The 13,200-nt window shown below is 39.8% G+C and overlaps 1 protein-coding gene across 1 annotated transcript in view; it reads left to right on the top strand.

Annotated features, from left to right (window-relative positions):
- Positions 1-13,200, top strand: part of LOC146062953 (uncharacterized) — a 366,150-nt gene that overhangs the window by 297,199 nt on the left and 55,751 nt on the right. The window contains exons 31-32 of the mRNA XM_083174963.1: positions 5,722-5,757; positions 5,894-5,938. Of these exons, the coding sequence (XP_083031089.1) occupies positions 5,722-5,757; positions 5,894-5,938 (81 nt within the window). The remainder of the gene's footprint in view (positions 1-5,721; positions 5,758-5,893; positions 5,939-13,200) is intronic.

Below are 13,200 nucleotides of genomic sequence, written 5' to 3'. Positions count from 1 at the left end.
AAACATGGAAATGGACAGAGGAGTTGGACAGGCCAGAGAAGATATGGAGCTGGATGGAGGAGTGGGGTGGGTCAGAAGAAAATTGATGGGGGTGTGTGTTCCAGGCAGCATAGATTCATCAATGCATACATCAGTGCTGCACCTGAAGCTGCATACAGGACTGTCAATCATGTTCCTGTATAGGAAGAAACTGCAGTTGTTCAGCAGACTTACAATAAAGCAGCCGCATAGTCTGTAGCAGTGGTCAATGAGATTGCATTTTGAACTTGATCTTATTGGACGAGGCTTATCTACAGGATCTGATGATTGGCTGACTGTGTGAGAGTGAGAACAGCAGCAATGGGTGATAAGAGAGAGAAAAATGGGAGAGGAGAAAGAGAGTAATAAGGCAAAAACATAGGGAGTGTTAGGAAAGAAAGGAAAAATAATTAATAGAAAGAGCATCAGGCTCAGGATGGAGAAGACAGAGCACATGGGACAAGGGAGAGTTAGTGAAATATTGCTGCTTGATTGGGGGAGATTGACTAAAAGTTCTGGATGAAGAAATGTCCTTGTAGTGGTCGGACCCCTTTTTGGGCCCTTGGGACCCCCATGGGGGTGATAGGGGTGTCTTACCCCACAGTATATTTTTCCAGAGTGTAAGTCATATCTGTACCAAGATTGGTGTAAATTTCTTTGGGCATTCCAGAGTTAACCTGAAACATATATACACACACATGCATCCATTTTTATATACATCCATGTGCAAATTAATTCAAACAAGCAATGAAAATGTACTTTATTTTTGATCTACACCTTAGATTTTATTTCAAACAACATTTTAGTAGTTTGTATGACCTCCTTTGTTTTTCAAAAGCATTTTTTCATGGTTTGGCATAGAATCCACCAACTTGGAATAGTCTTTGGTGATTTTAGGGTCATGGTACCACACTTGAATCAGTGCTTCAGTCAGCTTCACTTTCGTCATTCATTCCTTTCCTCTAAGGCAATTCTTGAATATAGACCACAGATTTTCAATGGGATTCATGTCTGGTGAGTTCCTAGGCCAGCCTAGTACCTTTATTTTCTTCCCAGCCATGAAATTCTTGACCATTTTGGATGTGTGGCATGGATTCTGTTGGAAGATGCCTGATCCATCTGGGAATGTTTTTTCCAGCTCGGAAACCACTTTGCTTTAAAAGAATATCAATGCACTGAGCTAAGCTCATCATACCATCAACTAGATTCAAACTTCCAAAACCATAAGAGCTGAAGCATCCCCAAAACATTGTAGATAACCCTCCGCCAGTGTTCCTTGGTCCAGTTTTTATTTTTCTAAGCCCATTCGTAACGCTTTTGTTTCATAAGTTTTGTGAGCAGCTGTTTTTTCACTGGCCTTTTTTAAATTAATTTGTACATGCGCAAACAGGTTGGGATCATTTGGTCTGCAGCATGATGGGCGACAGTCATTAGGTCGACACCATTAGGTCGACATGGGAAAAGGTCGACATTGGTCTAGGTCGACATAGGAAAAGGTTGACATGTTTGTAGGTCGAAAGGTCATTAGTTCGACAGGTCGTTAGTTTGACAGGTCATTAGTTCGACAATGTTTAGGTCGACAGTGAAAAGGTCGACATGTGGTTTTTCCACTGATTTTTTTTACCTGAATGTCAACACAGTCTACTGGACACAATTTAAAGTGCACCACATCCCCTTGCATCGCTCGCTGCGCTCACAATGCGTCAGGCATGGTGCCTCGCTACGCTCGACACACTATTTTATTCTCCCACCACGCCCTAGTGGATGGTAGGGCATATATTACTGCCTGACGGCACATGTTGGCTCAAAAAAACAGTGAAAACCCCCATGTCGACCTTTTGACTGTTGACCTAGACAATGTCGAACTAATGACCTGTTGAACTAACGACCTGTCTAACTAATGACCTTTCGACCTAGAACCATGTTGACCTGTTCCTATGACCGAATGGTGTCGACCTAATGACTGTCGACCATCATGCTGTAGACCAAATGACCCCATCCCGCGCAAACAGCACTACTTCCCCCTTTCACACAGTGAACATACTAAATATAGTAAAGAGTTAAAACAACTGTCCAAAAGCATCCATAAAATAAATTCAGAAGTCAAATTATTATTTTTTGGAAGATGGAAAGAGATTATGTATTAAAAACAAAATATCGCCTCTTGTTTCAAATAATTTGCACAAGGGCAAGATTATTCTAGCTGTTGTCATCTACTCTTATTATTAGCAACTCTTCTAATTTCCCAGCATTACAGTACAAGGTAGCATTAAGTCAATCTTATTAGGCCTGGGCTCACACTTGACATGAATGCTACTTATACTCAAACAGACTCCTCATAGTTTAATATTAAACACTTCTTGATCTATAATGGCGGTATTTCCATCTGTAATTGTCATACAACATAAAAATATACTGTGCCACACATGCTGTGCATCTGCCACCCCAGCACCTGGAATACATGGACTACAAACAAGTTTAATTATGACTTAAATCATGCAATATTGCTGGAAGCTTATTCTGTCTGGGAGGTGATGAACATTGCATAACACAGGTACAGTGTCCTATTGGGGAATGAAGCACCCACCAGGGGCATGCAGTGGTAGGGGCCCATGCTTAGGCATGGCCACCCACCACAGAGGTTTGACTAACCATTAGAGAGTGCATTGATAAAGGGGTACTTTGGGAAAGGTATGCGGTCGTTAGTTTGACAGGCAAAAGGTTGTTGTGAGTTTTTTGGGATTTAAAAAAAAAAAAAGCGACTTGTTCATACTTTACCATCAGAGTGGGTGTAGAGGGAGAATATAATAGTGTGCCGAGCCCAGCGAGGCACTGTGCCCGGAGCACCTGAAGCACCCTTTGACCATGTTGACCTAATGAATGTGCAAATCAGATCTCAATATACAGTAGACTTATGTAGACAATATGTTGCAAATGTTGCAAGTTTATCCACATGACAATCAGTACAGTTGTATTCTTACCTAGTACGTAATGACTTTGTGATTTGTAACTGTGTATCGACTGTGGGGGTGGTTTCCAGACATGATTGTTGCTCTGCTAAATAGCAGAGTCCTGCGATCAGGTAATGGCCACCCAGCCACAGTGAAATCATGCCCCGTGCAAGCCTCTGGAATTGCTTAGAATGGCTTGCAAATATTAGCTGGATCGGTGAATAGCTCACCATTTAATTATTTTTCCATTGTGTGCAGTCTGTACATAGCCCCGAACCTACTCAGCAGCTGCAATAGAACCAGTCAGACACACCCTCCCCTCAAACACCTGGGCATGCCTGCATTTTTCCTCACACTCCTAGAAAATGGATGATTACCACTCCTAAATGCCATATTTTTGTCAATCAACTTACGTATGGCCAGCGATCAAAAAGAAGCAGAATTTGTGGTGGTTGCGGAGGGTGCGGCCTATACCCGAGTGTCAACTATGGAGGGTGTGACACAAAAGTTCCACCTCTACTGCAATGACAGGAGCTTAGTGCTGCAGTGTGATAGTATCCTGCAGCACTTGGCTCTTGTCACAGACAAAGAGCTGGCAACACACACTGCCCCATCTCTATAGATGCTGGACAGAGTGACAGGACGATGATCCAATCGTCCCGTCACTCTTTAAATTATGCCATGCCCTTTTCTGGCTGAGTACACATCGGGTGTCACCACACCCGGTATCACCTGAATTTTTGGATATTGTTTTCTGTATTATACTGATTAGGGTTAAATATTGCATTGGTATATGCTTTATTTTTTTATTTCTTAACAGTTTATATATATATAGCACCAGCATATTCTGTTGCACTTTACAAGTGAACGATAGTAATAAAACAAGGGTAATAACAGACAGACAAATAGGTAAAATGGTCCTGCTGTATATTAGACATGGATGCTAAAACCAGTAGTAAGATTTTCATCTCATCCCATTTACTGTATATTAAAAGTTAGTCCAATACAAAAACAAAAAAGCCACAGAGCATTTGTTATAAACAAACATATCCATTTTTCAGTCACATATATACATTGGACCGTATATACATTTTCTCATTCATGTTCATCTTTGAGCTGCAAATACACATTAGAAAAAAGTAAAAATGGCCTTCAAATTATTGTGTAGTGTTAGTCATGGACCAATTCCTGAAAACAATGCTTTGTTTTATTGATATTATGGAAATCATTGGAATCTACTTTATGTCTTACACAATGAATAGCCGTCAGTGGCTACTTTAAGTTCAAATTTAGATTTTCATATATTTAAAATGGAGATATAAGCACAAGTACACCATGGGAAGCTTATTAGAATATCTTATCCCACACATGAAAATGTATTTGTATCCAGAAATAAGCTGCTTACTGCATTACTGTAGCAATCTCAAATTCTGGTACTGCTTTCCTAGCACAGCGCCTACGATCTAGATTGTATGTGTGGGGCTGATATCTCAAGCATCTCATGCATCTTATGTGTTTGTGCGGCATAAGATGCATGAGATGATGCAATCGACGCGATCGACGAGATTGACGAGATTTTTGCATTGCAAGCATCTCAAGCATCTTATGTGTTTGTGCGGCATAAGATGCATGAGATGATGCAATCGACGCGGTCGACGAGATTGACGAGATTTTTGCATTACAAGCATCTCATGCATCTTATGTGTTTGTGCGGCATAAGATGCATGAGATGATGCAATCGACGCAATCGACTAGATTTTTACATTGGAATCAATGTAAAAAGGCCCCCAAACCCCAATTTTAATTGCTAACCCCCCCTCATGGGTGAAATGGCCCCCCCATTGTTAACGCCACCCCACTATCGACGCCAACCCGAAGCATGGCGAGCGCAGGGAGCCTGCGAGGGGCGGCAGTACGCGTCCTCCGACCCTTTCATACCCCCACTATCCACGTCGGCGTGGAGTTGATATTATATAGTGTGGCGAGCGCAGCGAGCCACCGAGCCCGAAGCGTGGCGAGGGGACGCAGAATACATGTAAAGTAGTCCGCGTCCCCTCGCGGGGCTCGCTGCGCTCGCCACGCTTCGGCCTCGGTGGCTCGCTGCGCTCGCCACACTATATAAAATCAAATCCATGGATCTCATGGATCTCATGCATCTTATGGATGTATAAGATCCATGAGATTAAAAAATCGGGTCCATCGCGTTCATTGTATGGCTTAAGTACCTTAAACTTAAGGCATACAATCAATGAGACGGGCGCCGTGCTAGGAAAGCAGTACCCAAATTCTATATAACTTTAACACATACTGTATATGACCCCCTCTCTCCTTTATCAACTAAATTAAAATGTTTTTATATACTCTATGTGTCCAGTATAAATTAGTTTGTTTCTGCAAACATTGCATTAGTGTATAGTAATTATGTTAAATCCAATTAAATCCATTGGTTATGCTGCAATTTCTAACTTGAAAGCCTGCATGCTCTTCTCCTGGCTAAATAAAGTAAAATATATTGAATTATTACTTTAGCACAAACGGAAAAAAAATTGGTATGTTTTATGTTGTTTGTTGAGCTTGGTTCTATCAGTGTTGCAGCTTCAAGACTTTGATAAATATCCACTATAATCACCCTTACTGGGTACACAGTGTGCACTTCTTCAAAGCTTGATGAGGAAGGAGAACTGATGATCTAAAACTCATGTGCAGCTATGCAATGCAATTCAACAACTAAAATTCCATATATCATTTCTAGGGAAGAAACGGGAATGATGGATTACCAGGTTCACCGGTGAGTCATGTTTAATTTCATTGCTTGTAATAACTTCAGTGAACAAACAATAACATTTCTGTTACAGACTTCAAATTTTTTTTTTTTTTTTACTTTTCCAAAATATTTTTCACATTTTGCTCTTTCTGTTTCTTAGGGAAATTCAGGGCGCCCAGGTGACAGAGGACCAAAAGGAGAACGTGTAGGTTTTTGAACCATTTTCTATACGTCAATATCTGTTTACAGTTGTCTGTGGCATAACAGATCATAGCGCATGTAGATTTTGTTTGGGTTAAGAATGTATTACACATTCATTTTAACATGTGGAAAATCTAAATTTGCAGAAAGGTTGCAATGCTAATAAACATGACATAACACTGTGTACACAGCATGTGACAATCATAGAATTCAAGTCACCCTCCTTACTAGTCCTCTTCCTATTTGATGCTGCAGAGTGAGTGCGGCACATTTACCACAGGTATGTACAATAGCAGGTTTTCTCAAGGCAGCCGCAGGTTAATGAAACACATCATGTTGGTTCTGTGATCTCTTGTCCTGCAGTCATGTGACTTTTTCTGGGAAATGAAAACCCACCTCTGTGGCCCCTGATAATATGTTGTTGCATCAATGATGTAACATAAGCTTGATGTAACTTACGAAGGCTTTTTTTTTTTTAGATATCCTATCAGAAAGTTAATATTCTTGCTTTGGAGATTAGTCAAACAGTATCTTGAGAAATGAAATTCACACATAGTGGTATATTTACTAAAGGTCGATTTCTGCTTGATTTTGATCAATATTAATTTATTGTTTTTTTTTATTGACTAAAATTGATCTTCATCAAAGTTAAAGAGCAATGGAATTAGCTGCTCTATATAAGAAACTGTTAATAAATAAATTAATGTTGATCAACCAGGGAAAAAACACACATTTATGAACAGATGAAATTTAATGTTTCAGATTATATATTTAAATGTTAGGAAATGTGAGTTCTAGCCCTGGAAGCAGGGCCTGATTTAGGGTTCAAGGTGTTCAAGTTACATTGGCACAGTTACCTTTAGACACTTACCCACACAGTGCATTGGGAACAAGAAATAAATGTGGCCTTAATTTTATTCCTCGGCTGTCAAAGGTCAACATTGACCAAAATCAAACGTTAGCATATATACCCCATAATTTGAAGCAATGTATCTTTATTTCATACAAGTGATGTGTGCAGAACATGTGTTGTTGCTTCACTTTTCTGCCTCCTTCAGTCATATATTGGTTCATTATGTCCTGCAACTAATACCCCATTCAGTAGTACCATGTGTATTCAGTACATTTGCTCCATGCTGTATGTTGTCTTGATTTAGATTATATTATCATTGTGTGTAAATGCATGTATATTATTGTATCAATTGTCACTTGTTTACTAAACCTTTGTAACATACAGTGCACTTCTAGATCAAAAAAATATGTAGGCCATCTACAGCATAGCACAGCACTTATAGCTCCTTAGGGAAAATCTGTAGGAGCCTGTTGATTGAAGACAAATTCATGCAATGGTAAGTTTCAGCAAACAGCATAACATCATGCTGTTGATATTCAGACCTGCTGTGAATAATTTGTATGTTCAATGCCAGGAGAAGTGATCTCATTAGATGACAGTTTGTAGCTACCATTTTAAATTAATATGAAAGTGCTCTATTTAATTAGTATAATTTTAAAGTGACTTTTCAAGTTTTATTTCTGTTGAGCTCTATGTTTTCTACAGAAGTGCTGTTTGAGTTGTCTGATTTATTTCATTATTGACAATGAAGTTGGTAGAGATGGATGCTCCAAATTAGAAAGCTTAGTGACTCCCTGGGCTCCAATTCATGACTCATTAATTCAGGACATTGAGCACGCTGATGCATGTGTAATTAGCAGTGTTTGTGTATCCCTAGTGGCTTTGGATCTGCTAGCCTTTGTACACAGTGCTCTCCTCAATAAATACTCCTTGCCTCATCAGAAATCATCAAACTTCCAGGTCTCTGCCTGCCACTGAAATAACCACAGGTGATATCCCAATGTACTTTCTATTCGAATTTAGTTTTGCCAAATTCAGAATGCGTATGTATCATCAATATACAGAATATTAAAGTTGAATATTTAGAATTCTTTTCCAGGATTGCAAATGAACAATTTTGTACTTTAATTAAAATATTCCATTTTAGAATATTTTAATTTTTAAATGAAAATATAATTACTTACAATATTTGTTTATTGCTTGAAGATTTAACAATATACTGTAGGGACTCTAAATATTAGTATGGGTAGTCATTGGAAAGCATCAAGATGCCAATGCCAGAATACCACCAGCCAACAGTGAGTATGTAGGTTAAGCCAGGGAAGGGGAGTTAGGTTTAGGTACTAGTGAGGGGACTTAGGGTGAGGCTGTGGGGAGGGGAAGGAGAGATATGGTTATGCTGCTGCAAGGGAGGGTTAGGAGGGTAGGGTGAGCGTAAATAGACTTACCTAACCCATGTAGGGATTCTCTTCTTTGGGATGCTGGTATCTATATTCTCGCCACCGGTCATTCTTATGTATCCCGTAAAATATCAGTTGAACATTTTGGATGAGCGACAAGTACAATAAGTAGCATTTTATCCAAGCTATCATAGTGAACTTTTGTAGCAATTTCATTTTCTATAGCTGTGTCTACTTGACATTTCTGTTCTTTGTGTAGTACTGTACATACATTTTAAACTACATTTCTGTATCAGTTGTATACTTACACGTATAAGGTTTCGTAACCCACTGTGCCTGGAGTGCAATTTCATCACGCTGACTGCATGCACAGCGCCCAGAAGATGCAAAGGCTGTGTAATTATTTGGTACTCTGCCAGCTCTCTTCTGTTCACACTATACATTATGTTGTACAGTACAGCCCAACACACCAGGATCACTGAATTACAGTTTTAAATAACTTGTCCCATTTACATGTGATTACCTGTATGATTATAATGTCCTCTTCTTTTAACAGATTAATGGATAATGACATCAAAAAATTAAAGTTCATTTCAGGTTATTCTTTATCACATAATACTACCTAACAGGCCAGGTTCTGGTGTTCCAGCCATTTCGGTATGTTTCTCATTGTCTACAATTTTTTCTGCTGAAGATTTTATCATACAAGCAGTGTGCAAACAGCATTTTGCTACATTTTAGGGTGCTACGGCTCTATAACTCCAAACGTAGTTTACCATTAGGTTTGAAGTTTCAAAGAAAACTCTTGCAATCACATTATTAGCATTTCGGTATACTCCGTTCAATGTCACACTGTCCCCTTTTGTGATTGCAGACATTTTAGCTATGAAAATCATATATTCATCCCATATGGCTATGCTTCTTATATTTGCCCTAGACCTTGCAAATACAGTATTGGTTTCATGCAGAACAACACTGCAGTTATAAAGAGGTATGGAATCAGTTCTTTCAAGGAGGAAAACAAAGGTTATTATACATTAATGCTACTGTATGTCCTTATAGGAATTAACTTTACTTAGCTTTTTCACTTGTTTCGAATATAACAAAATTTATGAATTTAGAGACTGGGGTAGATGTATAAAGAGTGAAGTGTGCCATTTCAACCAATCAGCTGCTATGTATAATTTTAAAGAATGCACTCGATAAAGCTCCGTACACACTTTCTGAGCAATATTGCTTACAATACTGTATTGTCTAGTGTGTACAATCCATGTAGTTAATGATATGCGTTCCCAAGTGTCTTTAATGACACTGTATCTCATCCGAACATGTACTAATGAGGGAGCCCTCATTAATGACAATCTGCAGCATGACTGTTGCTCCCCCCAGCATCGGCAAGTGTGTATACACTTGCTGACACCGGAACCCTGCAGGTTCCCCGCCGCCAGGGCCGGACTGGCCATCTGGCACTTCTGAAGGGCTATTGGCCTTGTGGGCTAATTTGTGCAGCCATTTGTTTAAGATTTAGCACTCACAGCACCACCTCCTGTGCTGAGGGCCGGGTGGCCACGTCATTTGCATATTGATGTCATGACGCAATAGCATCATAACATCATGACTTGACCACCACGCATTTGATCCGCCCAGTGCTGTGCTGCAGGTGATGGATGCGGGGCAGGCAGTATAGTGATTTCTGTGTATGGCTGCTGTGATTAAGTGATTGGCTGCAGACTGAGCAGCGCGTGTGGGTGGAGCTGGTGCCGGGGATTGCTGCGCCCGCTCGATCCCTTCTGTTGTGTATGAGAGGAGGGGACAGCAGCTGCTGCTGTTAGGATGGAGTTGCAGCCGGTGGGCAGGCATATGGCTCTGTGGTCCCGAACTGCATCTTTTCCCTGCTCCTCCAGCTTTAGGGGCTCAGCGTGCTGCCTCTGCTGTGTACTGACATCGCCTGACTCCTGCCATCTACAAATATGTATGTATTATTATAAGGGGAGGGGCGCATACATTTTAATTAGAGGACAGAGGGATGTTAATATTAATAATACAGGAGGGGCAATGTTTAAGGTGCACTACTTGGGGGAATTATGTGTAAGGGGCATTACTGGGGGCATAATATGGGCATTACTTGTGTGTCATAATATGTAATGGGCGATACAGTGTGTGGTAATAGGCATAACAGTGTGTTCCATAATGTGTAATGCCTCTTTTTTGTGATGCCACGCCTCCTTTCCATGAAGCCATGCCCCCTTTTTGCTGCACAGCTTCGCCACGCCACCTGCTGCAGGTAGGCCTGTGTGCTCAAAATGCCAGGGCCGATTTCTGGTCCCAGTCCAGCCCTGCCTGCCACAACCAGTATTGGTGTTGTTGGGGACTCGTTTATGTGTATGGGGCTTTACTGTAGGCTGACTGGTTACCATGGCACACTTCTCCAATGGCTCATTTCTCCAGTGTTATCACTTTGTCATACATCTACCCCTTTTAGGTCTGTTTAGCAATGATTGTGATATTAGCTTACATGCTGTGGTACCGTACATGTGCAATTTAAGTGTGCAGGGACTAATTGGAAAAGATGTTTTCAAAATAATTAAGGATTTTCCTAATATTTATTCTAGTCAGAGTGCTCCTTGTCTCAGCTGACTCTGGCAGCCAATCAGTGACCAACAACTGCTATTTAAGTCTTCTCTGAAGATTAAGTGAGTGCCAGAGCTTAGTCACTATTCCTGACTTCTGTTCATAGAAAAACGATAGTTCTTAGTGAGCTACAGTCCTTAGATTGCTGGGCTCCTTGCTTGCAAAGCCTTCCATGCTACATAATCCCCCTTCCTGACTAATACTCCCAGCTTCACCTGAATATTCTGCCTGCTCATTTTAATATGCACAGAGTTCATCTCAGAACTGCTAATCAGTTGCTGGATTAGTGCATTCAGAGGGAAACCCTGGAATGTATTTAATATCTGATTCATCTGCTTCATATACATGTTCTAGCATTTTCCTGTATACTCAATCTAAGAACACTATCATCTTATTCAGCATACACCAACAAAAAAGACTATAATAAAGTATGTGGATATTCTTCACTTAGACTTCCCAGTTATATGGCACATCTCCCAGGTCCTGGCAAATAGGCTCTCCCAAAGTGGTCAGATAATACTACTGCTTCCTTGAAAAAGACCCGTGTGTGGGTCGAAATGCGTCGGAAATCTATCTGAGTTCCACACCTGGGAGATGTGCCATATAACTGGGAAGTCCGGACCTTCTCTATTCTAAGCGCATATGAGAACTTTGTACATCAAGTTCTCCACCGATTCTGGTAATGTCTCCTCCATTGTATTCTATTCTATGGGTGAGATTTAATAGGATGAGATTAAGAAAGTGAGAGATTTGGTGAGAAATCTCCAGTTTATTTAAAGCGGCAATCATTCACATAGCAAAATAAAACTGGTTTAGCTGTTTATATGATTGCCACTTTAAAAAAATGGAAGATTTCTTACCAAATCTCCCACTTTTTGAATCTCTCATCCTATTAAATCTCACTCTATATATTTAATTGTATGTGATTTTTAACTATTCTGTATATTTGGATTAAAACGTTGTTACACTATCTGGTCCTTTCTCTTTCACTTATACCCTGCACTTACAAGTGAGTGTACTTAGGGCAACAGACCTATGAGGATAATTCTCATTAAAATATATTTAAAGCCTACTGAGAAGAGGACACGTTTATCCCCTACCAGGGATGTATGGTACCTCCCCACTCAACTAAATGTGGTGAAGGGCTCACTTTGGTACCTGATGCACGTATTTACCAGTGAAAAATTCTAATGCTTTTAACCGATGTGTGAGGCGGAGAAGAGGAATGTATCCCTCATTTTAGGGATGTGTTATCATTGACCCCTTTTATTGTTAGTAAGCGCATGCATAAGAATACACACTGTTTGTGTATTTTATACCTTATACTTTTTATCCTGTTCAACCTGGTGTATAGTCCAAGTACTGCCAGTCCAGTCTGGTGTACAATACAAGTGCCATCAGTTCAGTCTGGTGTTTAGTCCCATAGGTATCAGCCTGGTGTCCAGTAGCCTGATTTATAGCTGTTGCTCCTGAGTCTGCTCCTGCAAGTGGCATTATTAAGGGGGTTATTCAGTAAGGTTCTTAAAAGCAAAATCTTTCTCTAATGGGAAAAACCATGTGCAATGCAGGTGAGAAAAATGTAACATGTGCAGAGAGAGTTACATTTTGGGTCAGTTTTTGTTATGTGCACTGTAAATACTGGCTGCTTTATTTTTGCACAGCAATTTAGATTTCCGTTTTAACACACCCCACCCAAATTTACAATAAATCTCTCTAAACATATATAGGGTGAGATTTAATAGGATGAGAGAATTATAAAATGAGAGATTTGGGAAGAAATCTCCAGTTTTTTTAAAGCGACAATCATTGACACTGCAAAATCAAACTGATTTTGCAGTGTCAATGATTGCCGCTTTAAAAAACTTGGAGATTTCTTCCCAAATCTCTCACTTTCTGAATATCTCATCCTATTAAATCTCACCCATAGTGCCAGTTATAATTTATGTTCAACTCCGAAACATACAAAGTATGTCCACAAAACTGACTTGCATTCAACTCTGTATCCGCTCCTATATTTAAAACATCTGTGTAGTCCATATAATATACATATTCTTTTACTTTAACTCCTTGTACCTTCTGCAATCAATTGCCAATATTTGAGCTTTTATGTGTTTTATTATATGTATTTCCTAATTGCGCAATATTTGCTATCAGACACTCTATTGTAAATACCCAGTAGTAATTGTTTTGCAGGGTCAATCCATAGTGAATCAACACCCCAAAAAACTAAACTGAACTAATTGGAAACAAGGGCCTTAAACTTTCCTGTTTATTGATTATTGTCATAGTAAAATTTTACTATGTAGTGCTTTATAGAGAATATATAATCATTCACTCCAGTCACAGCAGTATGGTATTGAACTCATGACTCAGTGTTGTGAG

Source organism: Crinia signifera, chromosome 3 (assembly GCF_055691185.1).
Source record: "Crinia signifera chromosome 3, ASM5569118v1, whole genome shotgun sequence".
In the NCBI taxonomy this organism is placed as follows: Eukaryota; Metazoa; Chordata; class Amphibia; order Anura; family Myobatrachidae; genus Crinia; species Crinia signifera.
The sequence above is the reverse complement of the archived record's forward strand: the minus strand, read 5'-3'. Positions and strand labels throughout refer to the sequence as shown.